The 27401-nt window shown below is 52.9% G+C and overlaps 2 protein-coding genes across 2 annotated transcripts in view; one reads left to right on the top strand and one right to left on the bottom strand.

Moving 5' to 3' along the window:
- Positions 1 to 3685: 3685 nt before the first annotated feature.
- ARX (aristaless related homeobox) lies at positions 3686 to 16001 on the top strand. The gene is made up of 5 exons (XM_045994617.1): positions 3686 to 4096; positions 5833 to 6730; positions 9348 to 9393; positions 12224 to 12552; positions 14840 to 16001. Exons 1-5 carry the CDS (start codon positions 3901 to 3903, stop codon positions 15078 to 15080), a joined length of 1710 nt encoding a protein of 569 aa, XP_045850573.1. The 5' UTR covers positions 3686 to 3900; the 3' UTR covers positions 15081 to 16001.
- Positions 16002 to 22713: 6712 nt separating this feature from the next.
- POLA1 (DNA polymerase alpha 1, catalytic subunit) overlaps positions 22714 to 27401 on the bottom strand; it is a 304615-nt gene continuing 299927 nt past the window's right edge. Inside the window, exon 37 of the mRNA XM_045996009.1 lies at positions 22714 to 23981. Within this exon, the coding sequence (XP_045851965.1) occupies positions 23839 to 23981 (143 nt within the window). The 3' untranslated portion in view covers positions 22714 to 23838. The remainder of the gene's footprint in view (positions 23982 to 27401) is intronic.

The following is a 27401-nucleotide window of genomic DNA, read 5'->3' as shown; positions in this document are numbered from 1 at the left end:
AAAACAGCAAAATGACTTGGCAAAGGAGATACCACATCGCAGAAACTCCTTGAGTGTAATCAGGACTTATTGTCTTCCCTTCCAATGGCTTCCAATTTGGTCGCCAGACTCCAGTGAAGTTTATTTCTATTGTTTAAATATATGTTTTGAAGAGGTTGAGCATAATTTAAGGGGACCTGAGTGTCCGGTGAGGCTGGAAGCCCGTCCCTGCTTTATTTACCTATGTGTATACTGCACAGTAAATTAAAACATCTCAAATGAAAAGTGTGCAAGGTTAACTCTCCTCCAAACATCCCCCCCCATAATGACATTTACTGCCGTCCCCGTATCCTGCATTTCTTGCAAATATAATTTTGAAACTGCAATGTAGAATTAGTTCTCACCATGGAAAAGAAAGGAGTTTCTTCCATCCTCCTTTTCAGGTAATTATTATTTCCAGTCCTGGGGACAAGCCTCATCTTTCACCATAAACAACAGTTTTAAGCACTTCTGACCCTCATTTCTGGCCATAAATGTCATTTGTATTTCAGTGATTGACTGTAAAGGCAGATAAACTGCAAACTATTGTTTTCTAGGCAGCCCAGGGGAAAACAAAAACAAAAACAAAACAACATTACGGACCCCAAAGACTAGAGGAGCCAGGAGTTGTGAATAACAAAGTACAAACGTGAATAATATTACCACTAAAATGAAATTACTTTGATCCGTGGGAAGAAGAAAGTGAGATGAAAGGAAAGTGAAGGGTCATTTTGCTGACAGCAAATATGAAATTGGCTAACCTAAAGTTTTTATACATATCTTATAGCCCAATTCTTACAAGTTTGCCTACCTAACAAATCAATTAAATTCTTCCTAGATCTTAGAAGTATCATTTTTGTTTTCTAAAATAAGAAATAGGAAGGGTGCCTCGCTGGCTTAGTCATGGGACTCTTGATCTCCCAGTCATGAGTTCAAGCCCCATGTTGGGTGTAGAGCTTACCTTAAAAAAATTAAAATTAACAAATAGGATAGCGCATACATCCTAAACCCATATTCTGGCTAGACACTATGAGGATGCCAGCAGGTTCTGTCTCCCAGTGGGTATGCTGGAAAGTTTTCTGTTGTTGTTTTAAATTTAATCTTTCAGGAATAGCAAAAGTCAATTGTAGATTTTGAAGTTGGTATTGAATTGTGACAAAGATCATCTCAGGGCTATTGGGTGTAAAATGAACGGGGTCCGGCCCTTCCCAAAGTGAATGGACGTGTCTTCCCAATAGCGTCCTCACAGCAGAAGACCAATTAGAAATACCAAAAATGAACAAAATAAAATAACAAAGCTAGTGTGTTCAAATAGGTTTCCCAAAGAAACACATTATATTCCATTAATAGAGTTAGATTTAATTCCAGGGGTCATTAAGTCAGAATCAGAAATTCTATGTTAACCTCCTCTTTTACAGTGGATGATTAAAATTAGAATACACCCCAGCAGAAAGTCCGACTTCTTTTTTAAAAAAGGAGAACAGCTGCAGAAGGGGGAGGAGGGAGACGGAAGCAAAGAAATCTTCCACCGAGAGAGCTGAAACCCTGTTAGGCTCTCAGAAATGATTTGTGCGTTTGTGTCTCTTTTTGTTTAACACGATCTTTTTTGGACTCATTTTTCAGCCCACTCCCTGCGTGTGCAGAGCCGACTCTGAAGTCACGGAGCCACCCAGCAGCCGGGTCTTGTGGATTTCCGACGCGGGGCCCGGAGGGAGGGAAAAGTGCCTATGTTTCTCCCAGAGACCAGCCGCAGGGACACCCGTGAGGGTCTGCGCCTGGAGGCTTGGAGGAGACGGTGGCGTCTTTACAGCTGCATCGAGACCCGCTTGCCGGGAGTGGGCTCTCGGGGCTGGGGAGGGAATCAGGGCGCAGAATGTTAGGTGAAAGCTGAATGGGACAGTGTAAAAACTAGAACTGTTGGTGAGGATGGAAAAAGGAAGAATGCAGGAAAGGCAGGAGAAGATCCCAGGTGCCTTGGATCGGCAGGCAGGGCTTAAAAGAAAATCGAATGTCAGAGATAGCTCAGGGACAGCTCCGTCCCCCAGCCCCATCATCCAAGTGCAGGAAAAACTGGTGAGAATCAAACTAAAAAACAGAAAGACAGAGGGAGGGACACAGTGAGACATTTTTTCCCTCTTGCCTCTAATAGTAGTAGTAATATCAGCATCAGTATTAACATTATTAATGTACCTGTTCCCAACCCTTCATGCCCCTCAAGTTGTGTCTTGAATACTCCTGCCAAGCGAGCCCGATCTTTTGGCCTCCCACCCACCAGTATCCAAGAGTTATGCAGATGTTTATGGCTGGAAAAAATATCCCAGTTATGCATCCTTGTATTTTTAAATACTGACTGTAAGTGATTCAAGTATAATCCTTTGTAAAACGCTTTTCTCTTTGACACATTGAGGGGGTTGAGACAGAAAAACCCGGCGTGGATTCCCCCTCCCTGAACCCTCTCCCACCCACCACCCTCGCTCCCAGCCTGCCATGGTGGGGGGTGGGGGGCTGACTGGCCCTTGAGCCCTGCACCCAGGCAAGGAGGGAGTCCATGCTAGCCCCTCGCCCAGGCTTGGCCCAACTTCAGTCCCAGCTGGTCTCGATTCTCAGCGCTGGACGTGCAGGAAGTTGTTTGGTAAGAAACGCGTTCAACCACAGGCTCATTCTCTTACCTTTGCTAATGGGAGCCAGGCCCTAAGAATTCAGAATTTTAGGTGCTTACGCTTGGTAGAAGCCGAACCTGGGTCCTTCCCACCCGGGAGAACTCAGGGCCCCCACAGGTCTGGTCCCTGCACGAGATTTGAGAGTGTCCAGTCTCAGGGTGACAGCCTAACTAATGGAGGCGAACTTGCAGGAGAAAGAGAGAAGTGAGTCTGGGGAGGAGGGGGAGACTCCCAGACACCGCAGCTGACACTCGCCTGTCCCGTTCTGACCCGTAGGTGCTCAAGTAAGGGCCGCGGGTCTTTGGCAGAGCCTAGTCCTCAAGGGGACTATTTCCAGAGGTTAAGACGGAGACGAGAGAGGTTGGGGGCAGCTGCGAACCCGAGAGCAACCTCCGGGCTCAGGGTGAAGACTAACAGCTCAAGGCGTCGGGCCACAAGAGTAAAGCGAACGCCCAAACAGTAATGTTTGCTTTCGGCCATCACCCTGACACCTCGGAGGCCCGTCAGGCCTAAAGGGCACGGCGACTGGGCGCCACTGAGATCGAGGCGCTGTCCTGGGAGCACAGCCCAGGCTTTGCAAAGTACCAAGTCGGTCTGAACGCGAGCCTCAAGGCCTTGCCTCCAGGAAGCGAGGTCCTCTGGTTGGTGGAAGGGGCGCACGGCGCCCAAGTGGCACCCACAGGCCTGACCTCAGAATAAGCTAGAGCTTCGGGGCAGCCCTGATGGGTTAAAGGAGAATCCACAGGAAGAAGATGGAGAACTTAGAGAATTGTTAGTTAAAAACAAAAAAAGGGGAAAAAAATCGTTCGGGTGAGTGCCCACTGTCCCCTTATCCTCCGCACCCCCTCCCCATCGCCGGCCTTTCCGAATTCCAGTCCAGGCTTTGCTCTGAGCCCGCAGCCCAGCGCAGCCCGGCCTCTGGCGAGAGCCAATCAGAGAGCGCCTCTCAGCACGTGGAGGAGAGAGACTCCAGAGCTCCGCGCCCGCCGCTCACTACACTTGTTACTGCTTGTCCTGAGCGCGGAGAGGGCGAGCTTGGGCCGCGGGCAGGGCGGGAGCCAGCAGCCAGCAGCCGAGGAAGGCAGAGAGGCACAGAGATCGCAGTAATATCCATTACAACTAGCCATCTAACCCCACTCACTAACACACATCCATCCACCCCACCCTCCAGGAGAGGCAGCCAGCGGCCCCGCTCTCTGCGTCCAGGGAAAAAGCCCCAGCCATGAGCAATCAGTACCAGGAGGAGGGCTGCTCCGAGAGGCCCGAGTGCAAAAGTAAATCTCCAACTTTGCTCTCCTCCTACTGCATCGACAGCATCCTGGGCCGAAGGAGCCCATGCAAGATGCGGCTGCTGGGAGCCGCGCAGAGCCTGCCCGCCCCACTGGCCAGCCGCGGCGACCAGGAAAAGGCTGTGCAAGGTAAGGCTGCGCCCGCCAGGCACCTGCAAAGAGTGCTGGGCACTGGTTTGGATGTTTGATGTTCGGGGCCAGGGGCCTGGGGTTATCAAGCTGGATATGGAGGACAGAGAGAGAACAACTCTGAGGCCTGGTGTCTCAAAGAGCAGCAAACATCTCGCTAGGGGCTGTCTCTCCCTTCCTCTCAGCTTCCTGAAGCACAGGCCAAGCTTCGCTTTGGTGGGGGGGAGAGCTTAGATTCTCGGAATTGGCCTTTAGGTCGTTTAAATGCTTCCTTTCATGGCCTTGGAGGTGCTCTGAAGAGGGGCCACCGGTCAGAAACAGCAGGTCTCGGGTGGACCCTTGTAACAACTTGAAGACAAGGACCCCTAAAGCTGTGAATAGGGGTGTCCAGGTAGACTGAGCCTTGGTCTCTCCTCTGTGGAAGATTTCTTTATTTGTACCCCATCCGCCCCCCACCGTCCGCCCTTTTTTTCTTTTTTTGATTGTAGCTTACTTGTGACCTTTTAAACCGAAGCTTTGTAGAAGACATCTCCCTGGGATTACCCAAATGCTCCTTATTGTATTTGAAATGTATGAAATGTGCGGCTTCTGGGTGCTCTGTTTTCTCTGCTGTGTTATTTTTTAAAAATAGAGTTGAAACACTTAAAAGGTTTTTTTTCCCTAAAATTAAAAATTCCAAAACAACCGTCGTTTTGCCCCGAACCTGTTACGCTCAAGTTTCGCCATGAGCTGCCCTCAGAAGTATCACAGGGAAAGAATTGTTGATTTCTTTTAAAATCCGAAAACCAGCGGTCCAGCCACAGCGCCCCTTGGAAGACAGGAGCAGATGGCGGAGAAGGAGAAGTTTAAAATAAAACTGACTTTTTCCTTTTCTTTTTTTAGCCTGCAGTGGCACCTGTGCCAGGCGCTTCCTCGAAGGGAAAGCGCGGCCTGTGCCTGTTGTGCCCCCCTCCTGCCCCCTCCCAGGCCTTTCCGAGCCCATTTTCCCCAGGACGATTTTTCTTTGCCTTTCTGTGCTAGGAGTCCCCGTCCCCCGCCCGCGGCGGGCTGTTGCGGCGCGGTCCGTGCTCAGGGCCACTGGGCCGCTACCTCAGTCCCCGCAGGGGTCGCCCACGGGCAGTGCCACTCTCGCCGGCCTGGGCCTGCCTGGCAGAGCAGCGGGCAGAAGTCCTGCGTAAAGTTTTCAGGGTGGTGATGATTTTTTTTTAAGTTGTTGAATGTTTCCAGATTCTTCCTCGCGCTGAAATGGGGAGGGGGGAAAAAGTGAGAGAGAGAGAGAGAGAGCGCGCGCAAAAGGAAAGAAAAATAAAGAAAGAGGAGAGTGAGCGGGGAAAGCGCACAAAAAGAAAGGAAGGACGGGCGAGAGGAGAAAGATGAGGAAAGAACGTGAGAGACGGGTAGAGAAGGAAAGAGAAAAAGATAAGGAAAATAAAAATGAAAGGAAGAGAGGGAAAGAAAGAGGTAAAGGAAGGAAAAAAGGAAGTGAAGGGAAGAGTGGGAGAGGGAAAGGAGAGATGAGAGGGACGGAGGGGGACAGAAGAAAAAAAAGAGAAGGAAAGAAAAAGAAAAAGCCTGAAAAGTGGGGAAGGAGGTGAAGGGGGTACAAATCTGGTAGCGCGCGGGAGGGGGGGCCAGGGCCTAGGGGCCCAGAGAGCGGTGGTGGGTCTGCCTCCGGCGGCGGCTCTGACGGGGACGCCCGGCTGGCTAGTGCGCTGACCGCTCTCCCTTGCCCGCAGGCTCCCCCAAGGGCAGCAGCGCCCCGTTCGAGGCTGAGCTCCACCTGCCGCCCAAGCTTCGGCGCCTGTACGGCCCGGGCGGGGGCCGCCTCCTCCAGGGCGCCGCGGCGGCGGCGGCGGCGGCCGCGGCAGCGGCTGCGGCGGCGGCCACGGCCACAGCGGGTCCGCGCGGGGAGGCCCCTCCGCCGCCGCAGCCAACTGCGCGGCCCGGGGAGCGGCCGGACGGCGCGGGGGCTGCGGTGGCCGCCGCGGCCGCCGCGGCCGCGGCCTGGGACACGCTCAAGATCAGCCAGGCACCGCAGGTGAGCATCAGCCGCAGCAAGTCGTACCGCGAAAACGGGGCGCCCTTCGTGCCGCCACCGCCCGCGCTGGACGAGCTGGGTGGCCCGGGGGGCGCCGCGCACCCGGACGAGCGCCTCGGCTCGGCCAGCGGCCCCGGTGGCGCCCAGGCGGCGGGTGGCGGTGCGGGCGCAGAGGACGACGAGGAGGAGCTGCTGGAGGATGAAGAGGACGAAGACGAGGAAGAGGAGCTGTTGGAGGACGACGAGGAAGAGCTGCTGGAGGACGACGCCCGCGCGCTGCTCAAGGAGCCCCGGCGCTGCGCAGTGGCCGCCACTGGCGGGGTGGCCGCCGCCGCCGCCGCCGCCGCCGCCGCCGCCGCCGCCGCCGTGGCCACAGAGGGCGGCGAGCTATCGCCTAAGGAGGAGCTCCTGCTGCACCCAGAGGACGCCGAGGGCAAGGACGGCGAGGACAGCGTGTGCCTGTCGGCGGGCAGCGATTCCGAGGAGGGGCTGCTGAAGCGCAAACAGCGGCGCTACCGCACCACGTTCACCAGCTACCAGCTGGAGGAACTGGAGCGGGCCTTCCAGAAGACGCACTACCCAGACGTCTTCACCAGGTACGCGAGAGGGTCGGGCGCGGCGGTAGCTCGGAGAGAGCGCCAGCCCGCCCCGGAGAGGGAAGGCGGGCGGGCGGGAGGGGGGCCCAGGTTCGGGGCAGGGACTTGGCTCTTGGACTCTACCCAGGTGTGTCCTCCCAGCGCACCCACCCTACTCACAAAAAACTACGCCCACCCAACCCCACCCCTACTCCGGGCTTTAAGTTTGGACTGGGATCGCTCCTTTCCTTCCCAAAGTCTCTCCAGTTTAATTTTAATTTTTTTTTGTCAAATTACAAGTTTTAGTTAGAGAAAAACGGCCTCTCCAAAGAGTGCCCGAAAGCGCCACCTTGGAGGCACGCGCTCCCCAGAGCACAGACGCGGGACCCCAGGCGCTGCGTCCCGGCCAGGCCCCAGGCCAGGCCCCAGGCCAGGCTCAGGAAGCAAAAACAGGGGCTATTTTTGGCCGCTGTGTGGTGCGCGTTCGCCACCCCCGCCTGATGCCCCAGAAGCCTGGTGCGTATCAGTTACTGTTCGCTCTTCACAGTGAAGCTGGAGCCCGTGCCTGCGGAGAAGGCCTTTAAAAAGATTCCAGTTCTGTCGTTTGAGGACTTCTGAAATAACGGGAGCAAGTCAAAACTGGGCAGGGTTTGGTATCTGCACATCTGGGGGGCAGCAGCCAGAGTCTACCCCGCTCATCCCTGTGCTCTCTTCGCACAACGCACGTTAAGCCCAGCACTCGTTTACTGTACGCGGGTTGACAGGGGCGGGCGGGGATTGCTGGCAGCCTGGCGGAGTCGAGACAAAACGGCGGGGGGAGGGAGATTTTTCTCTTTGGACGACTGTCCGGCCGGGGTGTTCCGCCTGGTCACGCTCCACTTTCCTCTCGCCGGACTGTTTTGGGGAAAGAGGTGAGATGACTGGACCCCAAGGCCCCAGCTAGTTCATCCAACCTGGGGCGCTGGCCGGCGTTGCGGGGGGGGGGGGGGGCTTCCTCTCCCACCCGAAAGCCAAGGTCTGGGCTCAGACGAGGAGAGGAACCAGGGGCAGGGCAAACTTCCCTCCGTGGGTAGGAAGAAACCGATGGGTGTCTGCCTGGCGCAGGAGCTTGTCAAGCTCGAGCAGCTCCTTCGCTCAAGACGCGTGCAGCTTTTCCATAAGCGGTTTAGAAGCGGAAGGCTAGCCGCCCCTGTGAACCGGAGGAGGAATCGCGGCTCAGAACTCAGGATGCCCGAGCCAACTCTATAAAGGGTCGCTGATCTGGCGAGTAATTGCCAAACTCTCTCCTAAGCAGTCATGAAAAAGAAGTGGCTCTGATGCTGGCAGGCACTACACTTGGTCACCCCTCGAGCTAAAGTTGGTCCTCCCCTATACCATCCAGTCCCTTCATCGTCTTTAAAAAAAAAAAAGAACATAAATTGCAAAATCGGTGTGTGCTATCAACTGACTAAGTGGTCGCCCTGCTTTTTGCATTTGTGACACACGTGTGTTTCAAAAGAAGAAAATGATGAGGTGTCACTGGGCATCCAGGTCTGCCCTTTCTTAGCTTCTCCAGGGGGAACCAGAGTGCTGGAAAGGGAGCAGCTCCACGCCGGCAGCGGTGCCCTCTTCTTTCCCACTGGGGGTTACCTAGAGTTCCTGGGCTCTGGCCTGACCCGCCAGAAGTGTGGCTTTAGATTTGCTGGTGCTCACGGCAGTGGGAGGCAAGGGAAAGCGCTTGGTGATCTGGTTTTCTCTCCTGGCCCTGAAGTTCCAGGTGTGGACCTGTGCCCTGCGGGCAGTGCAGACCCGGGTCCCAGGCTGGGGCAGCCCCCAATCTTTCATAGTAGCGGGGGTAGAGCCAATTATTCTCTCGAGCTCATATTTTCAGTAAACAGGTCGTAAGCCATTTTACAGCATCTTAATGGTTTCCTATTTGCCTTAATTGTCGCAGTAATAACTGCAATGACGGGGTAGGGTTTCAGTTAAATTGACTTCCCCTGAGACGGGCAGGGTTTGTAGTGGGCACTGGAGGCAGAATTTTGTTTAATCAAAAAATTACCCCACTGAACTCTTAACAAGCTTAACATATCTCCAGAGGGTAATGGGGAGTATGACCTAAGGGGCGAGGGAGGGAGGGGGGCGGGGGGGGGGGAGAGATGGAGGGAAAGGCGAAGAGCTGGAGAGGAAGAGAGAGAGAAGGAGGGGGAGAATGGGGTGGGGGGAGGTAGAAAAAAATTTCAAGGGCAGGAAAATAATTTTTGGTTGAATACTGAGTTCTTCTCCCATGTAACATTAGGCCAGAACAGGCAGTAAGCATTGTGTGCATGTGTGTTTCTTGTTCAACTCTGGATTATGGGAGATTGAGGGGGAATCCGAGTACCAGTTAGGTTGATGGACTCAAGAAGCCACCCCTGTCACTCTTGAATATAGTATGATACAAGACAATATCTCATGTCCAGCAATGTGTTGTGTGTTTTTATGTTTTCAAACAGTAGGCATTTCGGTGGTGAAGGGCTCAGGATGCCCATCTGTTTGGGGGTGAGGGCAGGCAGCCAGGGGAGACCCTAATGGCGGAGGCCTGCCAGCAAGGGGAAGTGGCTGAGAGGGCTTGCCGGAGCCTGCTGTGACCTCCTGTCTGTGTGTCGCTTTCTTATAGGGAGGAACTGGCCATGAGGCTGGATTTGACTGAGGCCCGAGTCCAGGTGAGCTGCACCAGCAGAGAGAGAGGAGGGAGGGGGAGGGGCGGGGAGGGGAGAAGAGTGGGAGAGAGGGGGGTGGATGAATTGGGGTGGGTTGAGACCCCCTTCATAAAACGAAGAGAAGCAGAATCAGAAAAAAAAAAAAAAAGACCCAAACACTCATGCACAAAAAGACAAAAATGTGAAGACCTGGGAGGTTGGAGGGGAAGGTTTCTGGGTTGGGGAGCCTTGAAGAAGGGGTCTAGGATCAGAAGAGGGGTTTCAGGGTCTCTGCACTGCAGTCAGGAGCCCCCCGGTTCCATGGCCTCTGTAGGAAACAATCGGAGGACTGACTTCTCCTGATTGAAATAATGGGATGGAGCATGGATTTGGTTGTTAGACAAATCCGCTCAGCTCCAAGCAGGTATTTGGCTGCGATTAAGTCTCCAATCGGGCTTCATAAAAGCCCACTTAGTGCTAGAACAAACAGGGCCATTTGAAGGCAAAATGCTGTTTGATTTCCCCTCCGCCCGCACAAGGAGCTGGCTAATGCTATTTGATTTCCCATTTTTTATAGCAATGAGCCCACATTGATCTAATAGGGAGTGAGTGCAATGCTATTAAAGGTGTTTGCAGCCCCATACCAGAGTGCATTTCCGAACCCAGGCCTCATAACCAAAGAGACGATCAACACTGGGCAGCCCCGATGGCCAACAGAAAACAGATGTCCCTGGGTTAGGAGCTGAGTGAATCACTTTACAGTCAAAATCAAGCGCTGATAAAGCACAATAAATTCCATATGGCTCATTTAATACACAACAGCTTCTTGCATTAGAGGGCTAATGATGAGGCCTGTCCCCTCCTTTCTGTTGACACATTTCTCCATTGTCAAACAGAGATGTGACAGCAACTCCGTATTTTCAGCTCAGGGGAACGAGTCGTGGGAAAGTTAAATAACTTTTAAAAAGAAAGAGAGCGCCCCCTCCCCTTCTCCTCTCTCCCTATTCACTGGAGAAGATGTAATTAAGTGAATATGAATTATTAGAGCCCTTTCGTTTACCTTTGGGGGGCCTCAGAGGTATTAATTCAATAATGAGGAATTGCAGGGGGACATCTTGATGATTGCAGTTGAGCCGGGAGAGACGATCCGTCTGTAAAAGGTTTCCACGTTCTTTGAGGGCATTCTGCCTCCCCTGCCTCCCCTGCCCCCCTCCCCTCCTCCACTCCTTTCACTGCCATCGAAGAGTGGCGGATATTCTCGTCTAGACAGATTTGGATACACAAAAGCTGCCCACCCAGCCTGGTCCCATCTAGTTCTTACTTTTCCAAGCCTCTGAATTTGCGCACTAGAGTGTTTCTCTAATTCACAAATAGATTGTTTGAGGGCTGTGGCATCTTATGGATGGCCCCCTTTTCAGCAGCGTTTGAAATAATCCACTGATGTGGATTCTCAGCTTCTCTTGTCATAGGGGGCTGTCTTGAAGGCAAGCCCAGCTTAGCTCCCAGGTCTAGTAGGACAACTTCCAAGTGTGTATATATGAAAGGCACAGATGTCTTTCAATTAAAAAAACACACCGAGTCCTCCGGGATCATTTACATTATATTTTCATATAACTCTGGAGAGTCCTGGAGTTCATTCTTAATTTTTAGACTCGTGTGCAGGCATCACCCCAAGCCTAAAAATATTAATGCCTTCAGGGGAGAAGGAGCATATCTTATTAGCTGTGGGTGTGATGAGCAGGTCACATAAAAATAATTTCATGCTTCTGGGAGTTATTTTTAGACGATGGTAGCTGCCACATCTCAGGTGAAGGTCTCTACTAAAACAGCTTTCTATTAACAATTAGGAAGATACCTTATGCTGGAAACCTCCCCCAAGCCTAGAACTGTCTTATTTAAATAACCTGTTTAAACCACATCCTGCAAAGAAATCAAGGACCTGTTAGCTCTGAAGATGTGTGAAGTCTACAGGTAGTCCGCACTCTGATTTCTGTTCGTCCAGGGTTTGCTGCATACCTGGGCCTGGCAGTCAGCGCCTTCCTGGTGGGAAGCAGGGCCTGCACAGAGCCCCCCCACCAGATGACAGGCCACAGGCCCCATATTTCTTTTCCCAGAGAACTGTGTCCCTACACTCTATGCTTGTTTGCTGGGGCAAACCCAGCTTTTCCCGCCGGCCCAGCTTTCCCCAAGCCCCAGAACCCAGCTTAGTGCACTTAGGTGTTCAACAAATATTTCTGGAAAGAATAAATGAACCGCCTCCCCCAGATCCCCTTTTCAACACAGCGGGGATTTTGCCAGCTCTTGGGTAAACCTTAAATAGGCGGGAACCGCTGACGCAGCGGAGAGCCCATGTGTGTTCATCCCTGGGTGGCTGCCCACTGCCAAGAGTCCAGGCTACGACGAGCTTGCACATGCTTTACGTTATACATTCCACACAGCAGTTTTATTATCACCATTTTACAGATTAGAAAACTGAGGTTGAGAGAGGTTTAAGCGACGTGTTTAAAGCTGCCTCGCAAGCAGATGGCCGCTGTGACGTTTAAACCTCGGTTTCCCCCTCTCTAAACTCTCGGGACCACTTTCTTCCAACTTGGAAAGGAACTAGGCTGAAATAAGCGCTGCTGGAAAGGCTTTGCCGGCCCCGTGTTTCCTGCTGGCTGTTTGGGCTCCTTCTCGCCACCCGTTTGGCCCCAGAGGTGTCGTTGAATAGCCGGAGGCCAGAGAGGGGCGAGTGGGCGCCGGCCCCGGGTGGAAAGAAAGAAGGGCCCCGCAGCACTGCGGGGGGGGTGGGGTGCGGGGAGGAGGCCGGGGCGCGCCCCCGCGCCCGCAGACCGCGGCTCTCTCCGCTTTGCAGGTCTGGTTCCAGAACCGTCGGGCGAAGTGGCGCAAGCGGGAGAAGGCGGGCGCGCAGACCCATCCTCCCGGGCTGCCCTTCCCCGGGCCGCTCTCGGCCACCCACCCGCTGAGCCCCTACCTGGACGCCAGCCCCTTCCCTCCGCACCACCCTGCGCTTGACTCGGCCTGGACGGCCGCCGCTGCCGCGGCCGCCGCCGCCTTCCCGAGCCTACCTCCGCCTCCAGGCTCGGCCAGCCTGCCGCCCAGCGGGGCGCCGCTGGGCCTGAGCACTTTCCTCGGAGCCGCTGTGTTCCGACACCCGGCCTTCATCAGCCCTGCGTTCGGCAGGTAACGCGCGGCCTCGGGGAGTCTGTCTGTCTGTCTGTCTGTCTCTCTCTCTCATACACACACGGAGGCTGGGGTCAGGGAGGAGGCCGGAGACCGGCCGCGGCTACACACATCTTCGCTCTTTGGCCAACCCACAGAGGTTTAGCCAAAGAAAATACTCTCTGATTTTGCCTCAAACAGTGTGGATCTCGAAGGGAATGACTTGGGACTGAGCAGCAAAGGGGAGGGCGGTGGCAGTAACAACCGCCCTGTCAACTGGGAGTGTTCAGTGAGAGCTATACCAGCTGAAGGCAGCAACCACTCAGGCCATAGCTGGTATGTGTGTAATCGTGCCCAGGTGTATTCTACAGAGCTGAGATGTCTCCAGATTTAGCAAAAATCCTTCCCCACACCCCAAAGCCTGGCAGAGGAACACAGTTCTGGTTTCCACAGGAGCCCTGGAGCCACTGGCCCTCTGGGTGCAAAGAATTCTTTCTTCTTCCCCAGACTCTAACTTCCCTGTCACTCAAATGACCCGCTGCCAGCCATACCCCCATATGTGCAACCCCCCCCACACCCTCACGGCAGCACAAGACAACGAAATAAAAGAAACAGTTCATCATATATTATAATTCCCTGTCTTTAAATGAACATCGAATGGTGAAATAAAAAGTCTGTATAATCACCCAGACAAAGAAACAAAGGAGGGATGTATTAAGTTGGAAAGTGCAGTGAAAATAAAACTGAATGCAGCTTCAATGATCTCTCTTTGGGAGAACAAAGAAATAACAGATTCATCCAACTGCGCAGCCACTTAAAAATCATCTTAGAGAAAAGTTTCAAAAAAAGACACTAAGTAAAAGCAGTTTCTTGTAATGAACCGATAAAATAACCAGTGCATTGAAGTGTAGTTAGTGACTCAGTTTAACTATGGAACCAGGGCATCTTACACACCCCCTCCAGGCCACACTTTATTTTTTCTGGGAAAACAACTTTAAGTCCCGTGTCCCTTGAACCAACTCCACCCCCACCCCTTTTCCTTCGGACAAGTGACTTGTAAAAGCTGGCAAACCATGGCTGGAGTACCAGACTTCGAGATTTGGAGAGGTCGCAAGAGGAGTGCGGTGGGGGTGGCATGAAGGGTGGAGGGTGACTTGGGATAAGTAGGAGGCTGTCCTCGAACCCTAGTGGGCTCATTTCTAATCGTGGAAACTCCCAGTCGGCACTGCGGGAGTTCCGAGCCAGAACCCTGGCGGGGGGGGGGGGGGGGAAGAGGGGACATGAGGGGGTTTGGGGGTGGTAGTGTCGGGTGGCAGGGGGGTGGCTCTGGCCTCAGCTGCAGGTCCGCTGTGTTGTGAGAAGGGGGTGGAGGGGCCGCGAGAAGCAATCCTGGCGCCGCCTGGAGTTGGTGGCGCGGACTGGGATCCCAGACTTGGGGTCCGAGGCTTGCGCGTCGCCGCGCACCGTGCGCGCGCGCGGGTTGCGGGTTCTGGGGTTCTCTGGGTAAGAGGCTGCGGGACGCAGGGAAGGCGATGGGGAAAGAGTGTTGCCGCGCCGGGACGCCGGGCGGCTGGCGGGTCAGAGCGGCCTGTCGAGCGGAAATCAACAGGCGGGCGCCCCCCACCCCCACCTCGCAGTCATTGGCTGGGCACTGGCTGCTCAGTCTGGCGCGGGAGGGTGTCCGTGTCGGCGGGAAGGCCAGCAAACCAGGCCAACTTTTCCGGGCAAGAGGAGTCCCCGGCCGACAAGGCGCCCTAGGGAGAGTACAAAGTCTGCAGCATAGGTCTTGATCGGTTTTGATCCCACTTTCTCCCTTCTTTCTCTTTTTTACTCCTCCCTCTCTCTTCTTTTCCTCTTTGTCTTCCTTTTCTCTCCTGGCAACTGGAGCTCCCGGCCTGAGAATACAGCCCCTTCTTAGGCGAAAGCGCAGAATCCAGACAATGGGGCCGTTGGGGTTTGGGCCACGGGACCTGCCTCCGCCCAGGCTCAGATCCCCTCAGGATACCTGGCTCCTTGGCCTCGCCCCACCCCCGCCACACACCATCGGTTCCCTGCTCTAGAAAAGCCCTCTCAGAGCACCCTAGGCTCCCACCCATGCTCCCACCTGTACCCCAGCCCCTGGCCCACCCTAGCCCTGCGACTCCGGGCTTCTTCCGGCGGCGCCCGTCTGCACCCTTGTATGGCCTTCTGCTCCCCGGGTGGGAGGCTGCGGGAAACGCTGCCCGCCCGGTCCCCTCCCGCCACCCCCCAACCCAGGCGCCGCGCTTAGCTCCCGAGGCCGTGACTGCGCTGTTTGCTCTCCCTGCAGGCTCTTTTCCACCATGGCCCCCCTGACCAGCGCGTCGACCGCGGCCGCGCTCCTGAGACAGCCCACGCCCGCCGTGGAGGGCGCGGTGGCGTCGGGCGCGCTGGCCGACCCGGCCACTGCGGCTGCAGACAGACGCGCCTCTAGCATAGCGGCGCTGAGGCTCAAGGCCAAGGAGCACGCCGCGCAGCTCACGCAGCTCAACATCCTGCCGGGCACCAGCACGGGCAAGGAGGTGTGCTAAAGGCTGCCCTCCACCCTCGCGCCCCGAGCGCACCCCGAAAGGTCACCTCACTCAGCACCACTCAAGACCAAATGGAAACAGAGGACCAGCACACTCCCGAGACGGCACTGAGAGAGCGCAGCCGCCTTCGCAGCAGCCTGGATGCGGGCAAGGCAGCCCCTGGCGCTACCGGACGTGGCACCTCCTCGGCTGGCTGTCCACCCGCCCCTGCCCCCGCCCCCACCACTGCCAACCTCGCTCCCACTCGAACTCCACTCTCTCCCGTTCTTACTTTGCTGAAAATATCGGAGAGGTTTTCTTTCCAAGACGCCTGGTATTGAAGTTAAAAAATTAAAAAGCCCAACCTCTCTTCCTCCTGGCACCCCCCTTAGCTTTTTTTTTTTTTTTTTTTTAACAGCATTTTGGCGCTCTAAGTTGATCTCCCAAGCGTGGGCCCCGGTGTGAAGCCAGGGCCAGGGAAGCGAACGCGAATCTGTAAGATAGCTAACAGTGCACTTAACAGAAAGGGGCGTCTTGTTCTTGTTCTCTTCTTTATCATACACCAACCAAGGTTTTTATATCAAACCAAAGGGAAATACTCTGCTAGAATATGGACTGTTGAAGTCACCAAACTGTGATTATTGATTCTGTAAATACCATTGTTATTAAAAAAAAAAAAAAGAACAGAGCTTTGTATATTTGAAATGTTATAACGCAATTGCACTCAGCGTGGTATGGTAAAAGTTTGTTCTCCTGTAGATTCTTACTGTGTTGTAGATACGGTAGGGTTCCTAGACAAATATTTATGTACTCAAGCCCTTTATTTAACTTATTAACTGTAGAGGCTTCTGAAACCTTCAAGATAAAGGCAATGGTACAGTACTTTTGTGTAATGTGTAATTGTTATCACTTTTCCTTGCTATCTAGTGGAGAAGTGTCACGCTCAAAATAAAAAAAAAAATTATATGTTTAACAAAAGGAAGTGTGAATGCTCTGTGCAGGCGCTGTGGGGTCAGCAGACGGGGGCGGGTAGGGGGCAGAGGCCAGGGGTGGGCTCCGGCGCTCAGGCACCTTCTCGGTTTATCTGCAAGCGCGTTCTCCTGGCAGAGGCCCCAAGTTTGAATCTGATCCTCGAAGGCATTCGGGTTTCGTCCACGAGTTAAGGACGCCGCCGCAGCGCTTTCCGCCGCATCTCGCCTCCCCCGGGTCTTGCCGCAGCGGGAGCTGTGAGAGTCCGGGGCTACGGACGTGGGTTGGGCCCCATGGTGGGCGGTGGGTGGACGGTAGGCGTTGTTGACGGTGGAGATAGAAAGTTGAAGCGAGCAGGAGTCTTGGCTTGGAAGGTGAAGGAAACTGTTCGTGGAAAGTGCCACATTGCAAGGAAGCGCGCAGTCCGAGATGGCAGGTAATGGCGAGAGCAGGAAGCCGAAGCGCTGGCTTCCGAGGGGGCGGGCTCCACAGTAAACCCGCGGGGAGGAGGCTGTGTGTGTGTGTGCGCGCGCGCGCGTGTCGGGGTGTGTGTGTGCGTGTGTGTGTGTGTGTGAGAGAGAGAGAGAGAGAGATGGGGAGAGGGAGAGAGAGAAGAACGCAGAAACAGTGATGGAAAGGCAGCGAGGGGTATCCAAGTGGCAGATCTTAACTCGACAAATGTCATTACATCACTTATCCAGGCATTGGCAAATGTATACGTTTAAAAAAATCTAAACAACTCAGGTTTCTTGAGGAGACCCGATCAGATTTGCAATCCGTAACCCCCTCGGCGCACTACTCCTCGCGCCGGGAACCGTGGCTTCTCCCTCCCCCGCCTCGGCCCTTCCTGCGCCCCTCCCGGTGACAGCGAGGGAAGCCCGCCCGCGGAGGCTGGGTCTCGCCGATGCTCCCAGGGTGATGGGAAAGGGAAGAGAAGCTTAATTAGTTTCAATTTGTAGTAATTAGCGCGCCGGACCTTTGGGGAGAGGGGCAGGCGGGGGGTGGGGTGCCGCCGCGGCGTGACTACGGGGCTCGCGGAGCGGGTGCCAGCTGCCCCGCCAGGCCGTGGGCCAGTCGGGCGCCGCGGGGGGCGGGGGCGAGTCTCCGGGCCTGCTGTCCGGCTCCGCGCGCGCTCCCAGGGCCGCGCCCCGCAGAAGGGGGGCGGGTCCCCTTGCGCCCGGGAGCGCAAGTGTGCGCGGCCTAGGGGCAGGTGCGGGGTCGGGCAGAGGTCGGCGGCAACTCGGGGGCGGATAACCCGCTCAGCAGCTGCCGCGCTCGGGCCCGGGTGTCCTCGGCTCGCCCCCCCCCACCCCCCGCCCGCCCCGGCGCTGAAATCCGGAGCCCCCGCCCGCTGGGAACTTTGGGGAAGGCGCCCACGGGGGCTTCGGGGGCCCACGCTGCTTTCCGGCCCTGGGCCGTCCGGGCTCCGGACTCACAAGGGCGGAGCTCGAAAGCAGAAGCCCGGCCTGGGGCCAGGGGGAGCGGGCCCTCCCACCACCTCTTTTCAGCCACTGCGGCCACACACCCCTTTCTCGAGTTTAGCAGGCCCGGCGGGAACTTTCTAGGACGTCCCCTCGCGATCTGAGTGCCTCAAATCTCCAGGCTCCACAGGAGCTACCGGTGTGAAGGCCCCTTTCCTGGGGTGGGCAGGGTTACTCTGGAGTTGGAGGTGGGGACAGGGGAGGGCAGGAGAAGAGGGAGTGAGGGAAAGGCGCCTTTTTTTATTTATTTTTTTTTTTTGTGGTCAATATCAATTTTCCCTCGATTTTGGCTTTTTGTTTAGGTACGGCTTTTTTTCCTCTCCAGACTGCCAGTTGGATGTTATACGAGAAACAGTACCATTCTTCCTGTTAATGAACTCTTTTTTAAGTCATTTTTTCTCATTTGACCCTTCCATGGAGCAGAAGCAAATTGCGTGAAATTACCTCCAAGGATTACATTTATTACTGGCCAATGAGAACCCCTTGCCTTGTTTTACAAACTCTTAATCCTATGTCATTCTGATGCCACAAACAAGCCCAGTCCTGGGCCTCCTATTCTTTCAACTTTCCCCAGCTGGAGGGACCTCATTCTGCACTTAATATTCCCCATAAATATCACACGCTAAAGACCCCCTGACTTCCAGCAAGTCCACATTAAACATGTGACATGTCACGCATGACAAACTCTGAGTATCTTTTCAAAGCAGCATTAAAAGCAAAGAAACCAATTTTCTTCTCCTTCCAAACCTCCCCAAGTGCTGAATGATGGGGATTGGAAAGAGCCACTGGAGCGTACTTAGGGGGATTTTATGAGATTTTCCAGAATGATTTAATCTTATTGTGAGCATTATTAATGAATGGCAACCCAATTTGGCCCCAATATCTGGGAATGCAGTCACAATGCTGGGAGCGGCTGACCCCCCCCCCCACACACCCTTAAGCAAACCTCTTCCATCCTGAAGGAGGACATGCCAAGCCCAGGGGAGTTCAGGAGAGCCCCTGCAATGGGGGCATGGCTGTCCCCTGTCACACCCAGGGCAGAATGCCCCACCACCTGCTTTCCCAGGGCCACCCTGGGAAGGGTGGATTGTGGGAAGGGTGAGAGGAAGGGGAAAGTTAACTTGCTACATTTTCAGACAGGCTAGCCAGATCTGGATAAGGCCCTGGAAGGAAAGGCAAGAAGGGATTAAGATTGCCATAATATTATCAGAAGGTGCCCCTGTGTTCTTCTATCACCAACCACCCATGGCCTGGAGCTCCGACGGTTGGGGTGGGGATCCTAGGTTTGTGGTGGGGAAGACTGAAGTTAGGTGAATTAGAGAGAGGGAGTACTGGAGAAGGTTTGGGACTTGAAACTCAGACTTCAGCTAAAGTCACCAGTATTGGCCCGAGCCAGTTTCCCATTTTTTCCCCCCTCCTATTAGCCCACTCCTCTCCCTAATTGGGGCAAACATTTATTACTGTTGTTTTGGATTTGTACAACCCAGAGACAAGGCACCCGTAGTTCTCCTTTTCGTATCATTTTGAGTGTAGAGATCTTACTGGATTAGAAGAGGGGGCCGATGTTAGAGGGAAGAAAAGTATACACGGGTTCGTGGAGCTTGCATTTAGAGGGCAAAAAATGTGTACGTGAGCATGTGTGCATGTGTATACACAACAGTGTGTGTGGATGAAGGGGGTCTTTAACAGGGCCTAAGAGGGTATTTTGGAACCCTGAGTCCCACGGAGGAACTTCATATTTCACTGCCAGTGGCAGGCTGGTTGGGGGTGGGGAGTAGGAAACCCGCTACCTGCCAGGGTTGCGGGGGGGAGCATTTTTCAAAGGAAAAAGTTGTGTTGTCTCTGGACGTTATTAACAGTCCACTTTGAAGTATACATTTTTTCCTTTAAAGAAAAGGGAGCGATTACCAGTTATACATTACGAAATGTCATTCAGTCATTTTTATTCAATTCTCCGGAAATCTTCGTAAAAGCCTGAATCATACTTCTGCAAGCAGCAATTTTGTTAATCCAGGGGGTTATTACTCTGGGCCCTTATTAGGTTCTACACCACTGCCAAGCAATCCTATAACCCTCTCAAAAGAAGTTTACCTCCCTGTTATAAAACCAGTAGTGGTATTTATACTGTGCAATAATTAGTGTATTACTTGAATCCACTAACACGTTCATTTTATCTCCGCACAAAACCTCTAGTCTGCTTATAGAAAGCTTGTGCCTCCTTTGGTGCTGGTAAAGTGGTGAAAGAGTGAATTGAAGGCTGGTTGCACTTTCTCCTTTTGCCTCGCCTTAATTCCCATCTCTTTTTGCTCTCATCCAATTAGCACAGTGTATTAAGCGGTTTATCATCTCATAGTCAGCTATTGAGAGAAACAAGGCGAGCACTTTGCAATAGAACCTGCGCTCCTTTGACACCCTCAGGTACTTACATATTCCACTGTGCTATGAATAATAGAGGAAGAATGGAGCGCTAATTCCCTCATCAAAGAATGCCTTGTCTGCTGCTTTGCTCAACAACACCATTCTGATCAAAAGAAAAGCAATAAAGCTTAGCATAACAAAACGAAACCTACTTATTAGCTTAGTGGTTAAATTAATGCAGAGCCGCTGCTATTCAAAACCAAGGTTTGAAAACAGCCTCCAACAACCTGATAATGCTGCCTTCGGGATGAAGGAATTTTAATCTGAAATTTGAGGCTGGCTCAGATGAGTTAATCTATTAAACTGCTATAAGGAAGCTCCACGGCAAAGCGTTCAATTAAGAAATATTTAGGTGAGGGGAGAGAGAATGAGGGAGACAGAGAGAGAGAGAGAGAGAGAGAGAGAGAGAGGGAGAGGAGGGAGGGAAAGCAAGGTGGTTTTAAGTTTGGGATGGGAGTGCGGAATGGAGGGGCTGGGGGAGTCTGAACAGAGGGTCTGGGGCTTGGTGTGTTTTTCTTAAGACCCTGACACAAGATAGGGAGGTGTGTTTCTGGAGTTTCCTTTATCTTTGCATCTCCTGCCAAACGAATTTAAATGCTGCATTGGGAAAGGCGTGTTGATGTGCGCGTGTGTTGGAGGTTAAGAGGTGGGGATGGGCACGAGAAGGGGGCGGTGGCGAAGGGCCGCGAACTCATCCCCGTTCCACATCCCCTCCCGAACCCCCATCTGGGAACTTTGATAAGCCCCCAAGTCTTGGGGAAGAGTCACAAGATTCACTCCGTCTGTTTCCTGGACGGTTTAAAATCTTGAGCATGATCTCTGAAGGTTTTTCGACTTCTGGCATCCCTTCTGCCCCCTTTAAATGAAGGAGAGCTGGCGGGTAGCCAGCGGTGTCCCAGACAGATGTGCGCCCTGTGGGCAGATCCTGCTGCTTCTGTGCAACAGGAGAGGTGCCCTTCCCCGAGGCGTGGGACCCTGAGAGGAGCAGGGTGTTTTTAGGGTACCGTTTCCCGACTGACCCAGATAAAAGTCAGCCCAGAGGTTTAGTCTGGCCCAGTGTTCAAAATTTTATTTAAAAAAAAAATTGGTTGCCAAGGCTTCGAAATTAAGCCTCTCTACGGAGTATCAGGATTCCTGGCTTCTCTTGAAAACCAGATCATGGGGCCACCCTGGGCTCCAGGCCTTCCAGCAGCACCGAGTACCCTCTGCCCTCTTTGGACGGGACGTGCCCACTCTGGTCCACCACAGTCCCTGCCATTCTGGCGTGTGAGCCCAGCTCATTTCCGCTGCTCAGTGTTAGCACTGAGCTTACTGATCCTCGCCCAGCAGCCTGTGGCGGAGACATGTAGGTAGGCTCCCCCTTGCAAAGAAGTGGGTAGCATTTCTGCACCCATCCCACCCACTGCCCTACCAACTGACAAAAATCAAGGGGTAGAAACCTTTCTCGGAGAAGAGTGAGTGCTAGTGAAAAGTGAGTGCTTCTCCAGTGTTCTAACAGAGTCACTGGAATTCTTAATCAAAGTTACAGTTTCGATTTTCTGTAAAATTTTGGACTCTCTATGTGCCTCCCAGAAAGGCCCCTCCACTAACCTGGAGTTCCACATCTGAACGGGAAAGCATCTATGCGGGGAGCCTGGCTGGCTCAGTGGGTTAAGCGGCTGCCTTTGGCTTGGCTTGGGTCATGATCCCTGGGGGTCCTGGGATCCAGCAGCAGCAACCTTGCCCCACCCCCAGGCTGGGCTCCCTGTTCAGCGGGGAGCCTGCTTCTCCCTCTCCCTCTGTCCGTTCACCCACTTGTTCTTTCTCTCTCTCAAGTGAATGGATAAAATCTTTTGAGAGAGAGCGAGCGAGCGAGCGTGCGAGCATCCATGGCTCCGTTAGCTGTTCTTGGGCCTGGGCCATGCTGGCTCTAACTTTCTCTAGCCTTGCTACAGAAGCAGGTCCTGCCCTCACGGTGCTTGCCAGCTAGATGCAGAGACAAGAAACAGAGCGGTAAGAAGTTATTTGAGTGTCTTGGAGTTTCTTGACGACCAAGTTCAGGATCACTCTCTATTTGTATTTACCATAACCCCAGGTTCCAGAAACCAAGGAAAATGTGCCTTCTCTTCAGAAAGCAGCGTGGAGGCATGGGCTCCAGAAACACACACTGGAGAACCATCTCCAGAACCTTATGTGACAGAAACAATGAAGACCACACTTACTCCCCCCCTTTGCCGAAGCAATGTGGCTGCTCCCACTTGTGACAGGCTTCGGGGCCTGAGGTGCCAAGGCATTCACTAATTAAGCGACGGCGCCCTACACCCAAAGTGTCTCTGCTTGGAACCTCTGTCTCTTATACAGAGGACAAAGTGAGGGAGAGGAAAGAGAAAGCAAAGCAAGGCAGAAGATGGTATCATCTCCACTGTTTTCACAAGGGGATTCACTAGCGTCTGTGCTGAGCGAACTTTCTCCCGCGAGGGGCCTTTCTCCTAAGAGCCACTGGGTCTCGTTCTCCAAAAGTAGATACCACTGGGCTCTTGGCTTAGCTCTCTGGCTGTCCAAGTCAGCAAAGCACATGAGAAACCTTACTTCATCTCTTAAATGACCCGAGGTCCACAGGAATTCTGCCAAATGCTACTCGGAACACTTGGACATACATCACTTGGGCATCTCAGAGCTGATTTCGAACCGGGCTGAGGTTTGGGAAGGGGATGGCCTTCAGTCATCCCTTACTCCTGGCTGCCACCTCTAGCCAACATTTTGCACCTGATAAAAGATTCACTGCAACTGCTTTCCTTTCAGAAAACTTTATTTATGCGGGGGACGGGGAGAGGGGATGGAAGCACAACATATCTTTCTTGTAGAAAAACAGGTAGACATTTTAAAAAATATATAGCACAGTGTACAGGGGAAATAGATTCTGTTAGTAGAATCTCACAAATACTATAAGAATGGAAAGACTGCTGTATTGAAATACATTTGGCTTCCGGCAAAGAGGCACCACTGTGAAGAAATGAAAGGGGGAAAAAAAAAGCAAAACAGAAAAAACCAAAACAGCACCGGGGCTAATTAGCCAAACCTCCTCCCAATTTCTTCTGAATACAACACAATGATCCTTTCCCCAACCTCTACACATTTTAAAGGAAATGTTATAGGATATCAAATTATTTTAAATGTGTTTTTCTACTATATAAACCTTACCTGGGCTTTCTACTTAAGGGGGAAAAGAAGGAATGTGAGTGTAAAACACCTGCCCAGTACGGGTGTGCACGTGCAGCTCTGGGCCATTTGAATAAACAAGTAAGCTCTGTTTAATTTATTTAGTCAATGCAAGGTTTCTCCATCTCCCCCCTCAGCTACCTATATAAAAGATAAGACTGAAAAGGACAGCCACTCCTGGAGCCAGCGGCTGGGGCAACAGTTGGGTTCAGACTGGGTTTAATTGGCGTGTGAAAAGGCAAAATGTTAGCGCTCCTACCAGGCTTCATAAATCTCTCTCTCTCTGGGGGCATCTCTGCTGAAGGCCCTGGGGCAAAGCCTGGGGTCCCCTGCATTCCAGCCACTCTCAATTAATTTCTCGTCCCTCACCAGCCCCTCCGCTCGAAATCCAGTCCTAAATATGAAGCGGCCAGCTCTTTAGCCACTTTGCAGTGGGCTCTAGGCCGTGTTTCAGTAGTGGGGGTTATACTACGGCAGGAAGGCTCTTCTGATGTGCTCTGATGCTTGGCAGGCGAACGACTGTTGCGGTCCCCGGTCTCCCGGTCCCCGTCAGGAATGCCCCTCCCAAGCCCCATGCGCACAAACAGGAGATGCGGTGGTCCTAGAGGAGACGTGAAGGCTGAGAAGGAGGTAGGGTCTGGTGGAGGCGGTGCAGTGGCCAGGAAGATGGGCATCTGTCTTCACCCACCCAGGCTGCCCCTTCTGGGGTGCCCTCACGGCCTCACAGCACAGTCAGCGAAGAGTTTGCTGAGGTTCACTTCCGAGTAGCCACTTCGGGCCAAGAACTGCTCTGCAGTGTTCTTGAGTTTTTGGTAGTCCTGACGAACTTTGGGGGTAAAAAACTTCTTCCACTTATCTATAAAGAAATAAAAATAAAAGGTTTACAAGTCTCAGAGGTAGCATCTTTAAAGACCATTGAGTATTTACTGGTCAAACACTAGAGAAGAGGGCGCAGATTCGGTTTGTAGTTCCGTGTCTCAGATGTCCTCATGGTCCTGTGGCTGGTCTACACCTGGGGCCAGTCCCATGCGAGGGGTGGGTGAGACCCCTAGATTCCTCTGTGGGAGCCTTTCTTCCTCTGCCCTGCCTGCCACTGCTCACCACCTAGCTGCCCCGTGGGACAGGCAGGGGCCCGTTCTAGTGATGCGAGCCGCAGGTACAGGCTGGGCTGTGGCCGCCAAGGTGCAGCCCACCCGCGGCCAGCATGCCCGCGGCACTGTCCAGCACATACACGCAACCGTGTGCGAGGTATGGATGCAGCAGGAAAGACTTCGTCTCGAAGGAAGCCAGAGCCTCCTGGAGCTAAGTCCCCGGAGCAGCTGGGCCTAGTTGGCTTTCAGGCCCTTCAGTCTGTGTCCCTCTGCAACACAAAACGCCTCTGTTGACAGAGGTAAGGGGTAGGCTGTCCAGAGAGCACCTGTCCATTGGTTAGATTCCTTCTTCTTCTTTGTCCACACTGTATGCCTGTGAACTCTGGGTATGCAGCAGCCGGTCCTCTGTCTCCTGCCGCTGTTACCCAGTCATCTCTGGCCTTCCCATTTTGAGAAGGGCTCTACCAGCCAGAGAAGAGAGGCTTCCTTTCCTTCCCCAGAGCCTGCTACCTCTGCCCTTGGTTGGTTTAAAGGAGCAGTAAAGGCTGAGACACAGAGGTCTGATCTTTTGAGGATAAGGGTGATCCCTAGGGGAGGCGCCCTTGCCCGGATGCTTTACATGACACAGTTTTAGTTCAGAGCTGTGCAGGAACCCCGTAAGGTGTTTGGAAAGGCCGACTTTTATTTATTTATTTATTTATTTTGGATCCCCATTTGCTGGCTGAAGGTGGGAGGTTAAGTCACTCACCCAGGGTCACACAGCTGGAAATCTGGGGTGAAGAAATGCAGGCCCAGGTATCCAGAAGCCCAAGTCCACAGTGGGGAGGACAGGCTCACCTGTGTGCCGCCCTCACCCTACCCTGCGTGCCGGCGCCCAGAATGAGACGTGCAGGCCCCCAGATGCTGGCCTGTGCCAAGTGAGGCTGCCCAGTGCCCCGGAATAGGAAAGTATCAGGAAGGAAACACGGAAGGGAGTGCACATCGACCACAAAAAGAAAAACCCCACTGTAACAACAGAGCAACACTGAAATCTACAAAACACTCAGAAAACTAAGCTGGGTCTCCAGATTTCTGTTCCTTAGCTACAAGTTCGCATTTGTTCTCTGCAACCTTTTCTAAATTACATCAATTGCCTTTCAAGAAACAACAACAAGAAGTTTTGTGGTGAGGATTTAAATGCCCAATGGGGGTGGAAAAAGAGAGGCGAGGAGCAAGCGAGAGAAGGAGGCACCGGCAGCCGACTACAGAAAGACACTTTGAAAGTTCTAATTATCGGAGTCTGGGAATCCGCCACAATGGCCCCGAGCGGTGGCAGCCGCCTCCCCGCAGGCCAGAGCGGAGGCCCGCGCCCATGCATGTGAATGACACACGCGCAGGTGCTGACTGGGGCGCACATTTCAAGAGCCACCGCAATCTGGGGCAGGGGAGGAAGGGAGAGGGCCTCGCTCCTGATGTGTTTACCTCCTCTGCTGATGGGATATTGACTTTTCCCACCAGGTTGGTTAGAAAGGGGACTATTTATGCTGCCACACAGCAGAGTTAGAATGACAACCAGCGTCACTCGGTGCTCTTCTTCGGAAAAGATGAGTGTGACCGCCAGCATATCCCAAAGCCGGTCAATACAGCCAAGGCACCACTGCACGCCAGTTGGACATGCAGATAAAAGCTCCCACTTGCTTCCCCAGTGAGAATTTAATCAATAACATATGGAAGGTCTTCTAGGAAACAGAACTGCACGAGCTGGCACAGGCGAGCCAGAGCGGGGAGCGGGGGCAGGGGGAAGGCTCACCCCTTCTTTGTGCTTATTCTTGGCCCCCTTCAGGCACCTAGGCCCCCTATATTAGGCTTTGCATGAAACTGCTCTCCTGTTTCCTTTACTGCTACGCCTACCACCGTAGAACTCAAGGGAAAATACCAGTGTTAAATGGTGGAAACCAGTTAATGTGGCTAGGAACACATGATTCCTTCTCCCTGCTCTGGTTTTGGGAGTCAGTGGAGAGGCCACTGGCACAGGAACTGCAGGTCAGGCACCCGATGACAACAACTGTTAAGAGATTCCAAGAGGCCATCCGGCAAGGGGCAGGGAAGACCAGCCCAGCCCGGTCCACAGTGATGCCAGGGGCAGGGGCTGCTGCTGTCTCAGCAACCAGCGTGGAAAAATCCAAACTTCGTCCACTGGGGAAGGAAATGCTCTTTCTGCACTCAGGTGCATCAGCGAAATCAACTCCAGTGGCCTCAACTATCACCAGGAAATCACTCATCTTAGTACCCCAGTGAAGTGAATCTTCTTTTCCTGGGAATAACCTTTGAGGAATGCCTATCAGCAGCTTCCCGGTGCTTTCTACATGCTGACTCCTTAGAGTAATATACTGGTTATCAGAAACATCCTGTCCCCAACCCTTATGAAAACAGTGAAAAACAAGGTAGCCTAGACATTAATTATGACAGTATTTTATCAGATACTAAAATGAACTGCTAATTTAAAAGGTAGTTTCTACTGATTAGAATAAAAACCCTCATCATCAGGCAAGTTACGGTGTTTTCTACACGGGATGAACTAAACCATCACCTGCAGATCGAACCTGTCTTAAGTATATTATTTAGAAGTAACGGATCCAAGCAAACATTAGAACTGTTTGATCAAATGGGAGTATTTTCCCATCGAAGGAAAGCATCTCCACTTCAGAGATTTTATTTCCGTATCAGTAAACCAAAAATCTCTTTCAGCTGTACTCTTTGCGAAAACCCCCTTTGGACTTAAGGAAACACATTCAACTAGAAACCACGAGGCAAAGACATTTTAACATCGCCTACTGGTTATTTTATTTTAATTAAGGCAGGCTTAGGCACACAGGCAGCAGCCGTCTCTGTTCTGAATGTCTGTTTCATTTATTTCCGTGCAAAGGTATCAAACAACAGTCAGTTATAATTGATTCTGTCAGGTGTTATACAGTCAGTCATAATTGTCTCTGTGTAGAGGTGTGTCAATTTACTATATCTGAATTAAATATTCTGTCAATTATGAAATCAGGTAATAATTTCAGTCAGTTTTTTAATTGCATGGCTTCCCACCATACAGTTCTCTGCTTTCCCACCGTTTCTAATCCATAGCCTCCCTCTCTCAATGCAATGTGAGCTTTGCCTCAAGGGGTGGAATGCCGGAAGCTTTAGGAATTCTTAAAGAA

Source organism: Meles meles, chromosome X (assembly GCF_922984935.1).
Source record: "Meles meles chromosome X, mMelMel3.1 paternal haplotype, whole genome shotgun sequence".
Taxonomy (NCBI): Eukaryota; Metazoa; Chordata; class Mammalia; order Carnivora; family Mustelidae; genus Meles; species Meles meles.
This window is presented reverse-complemented; position numbering and strand designations above follow the sequence as displayed.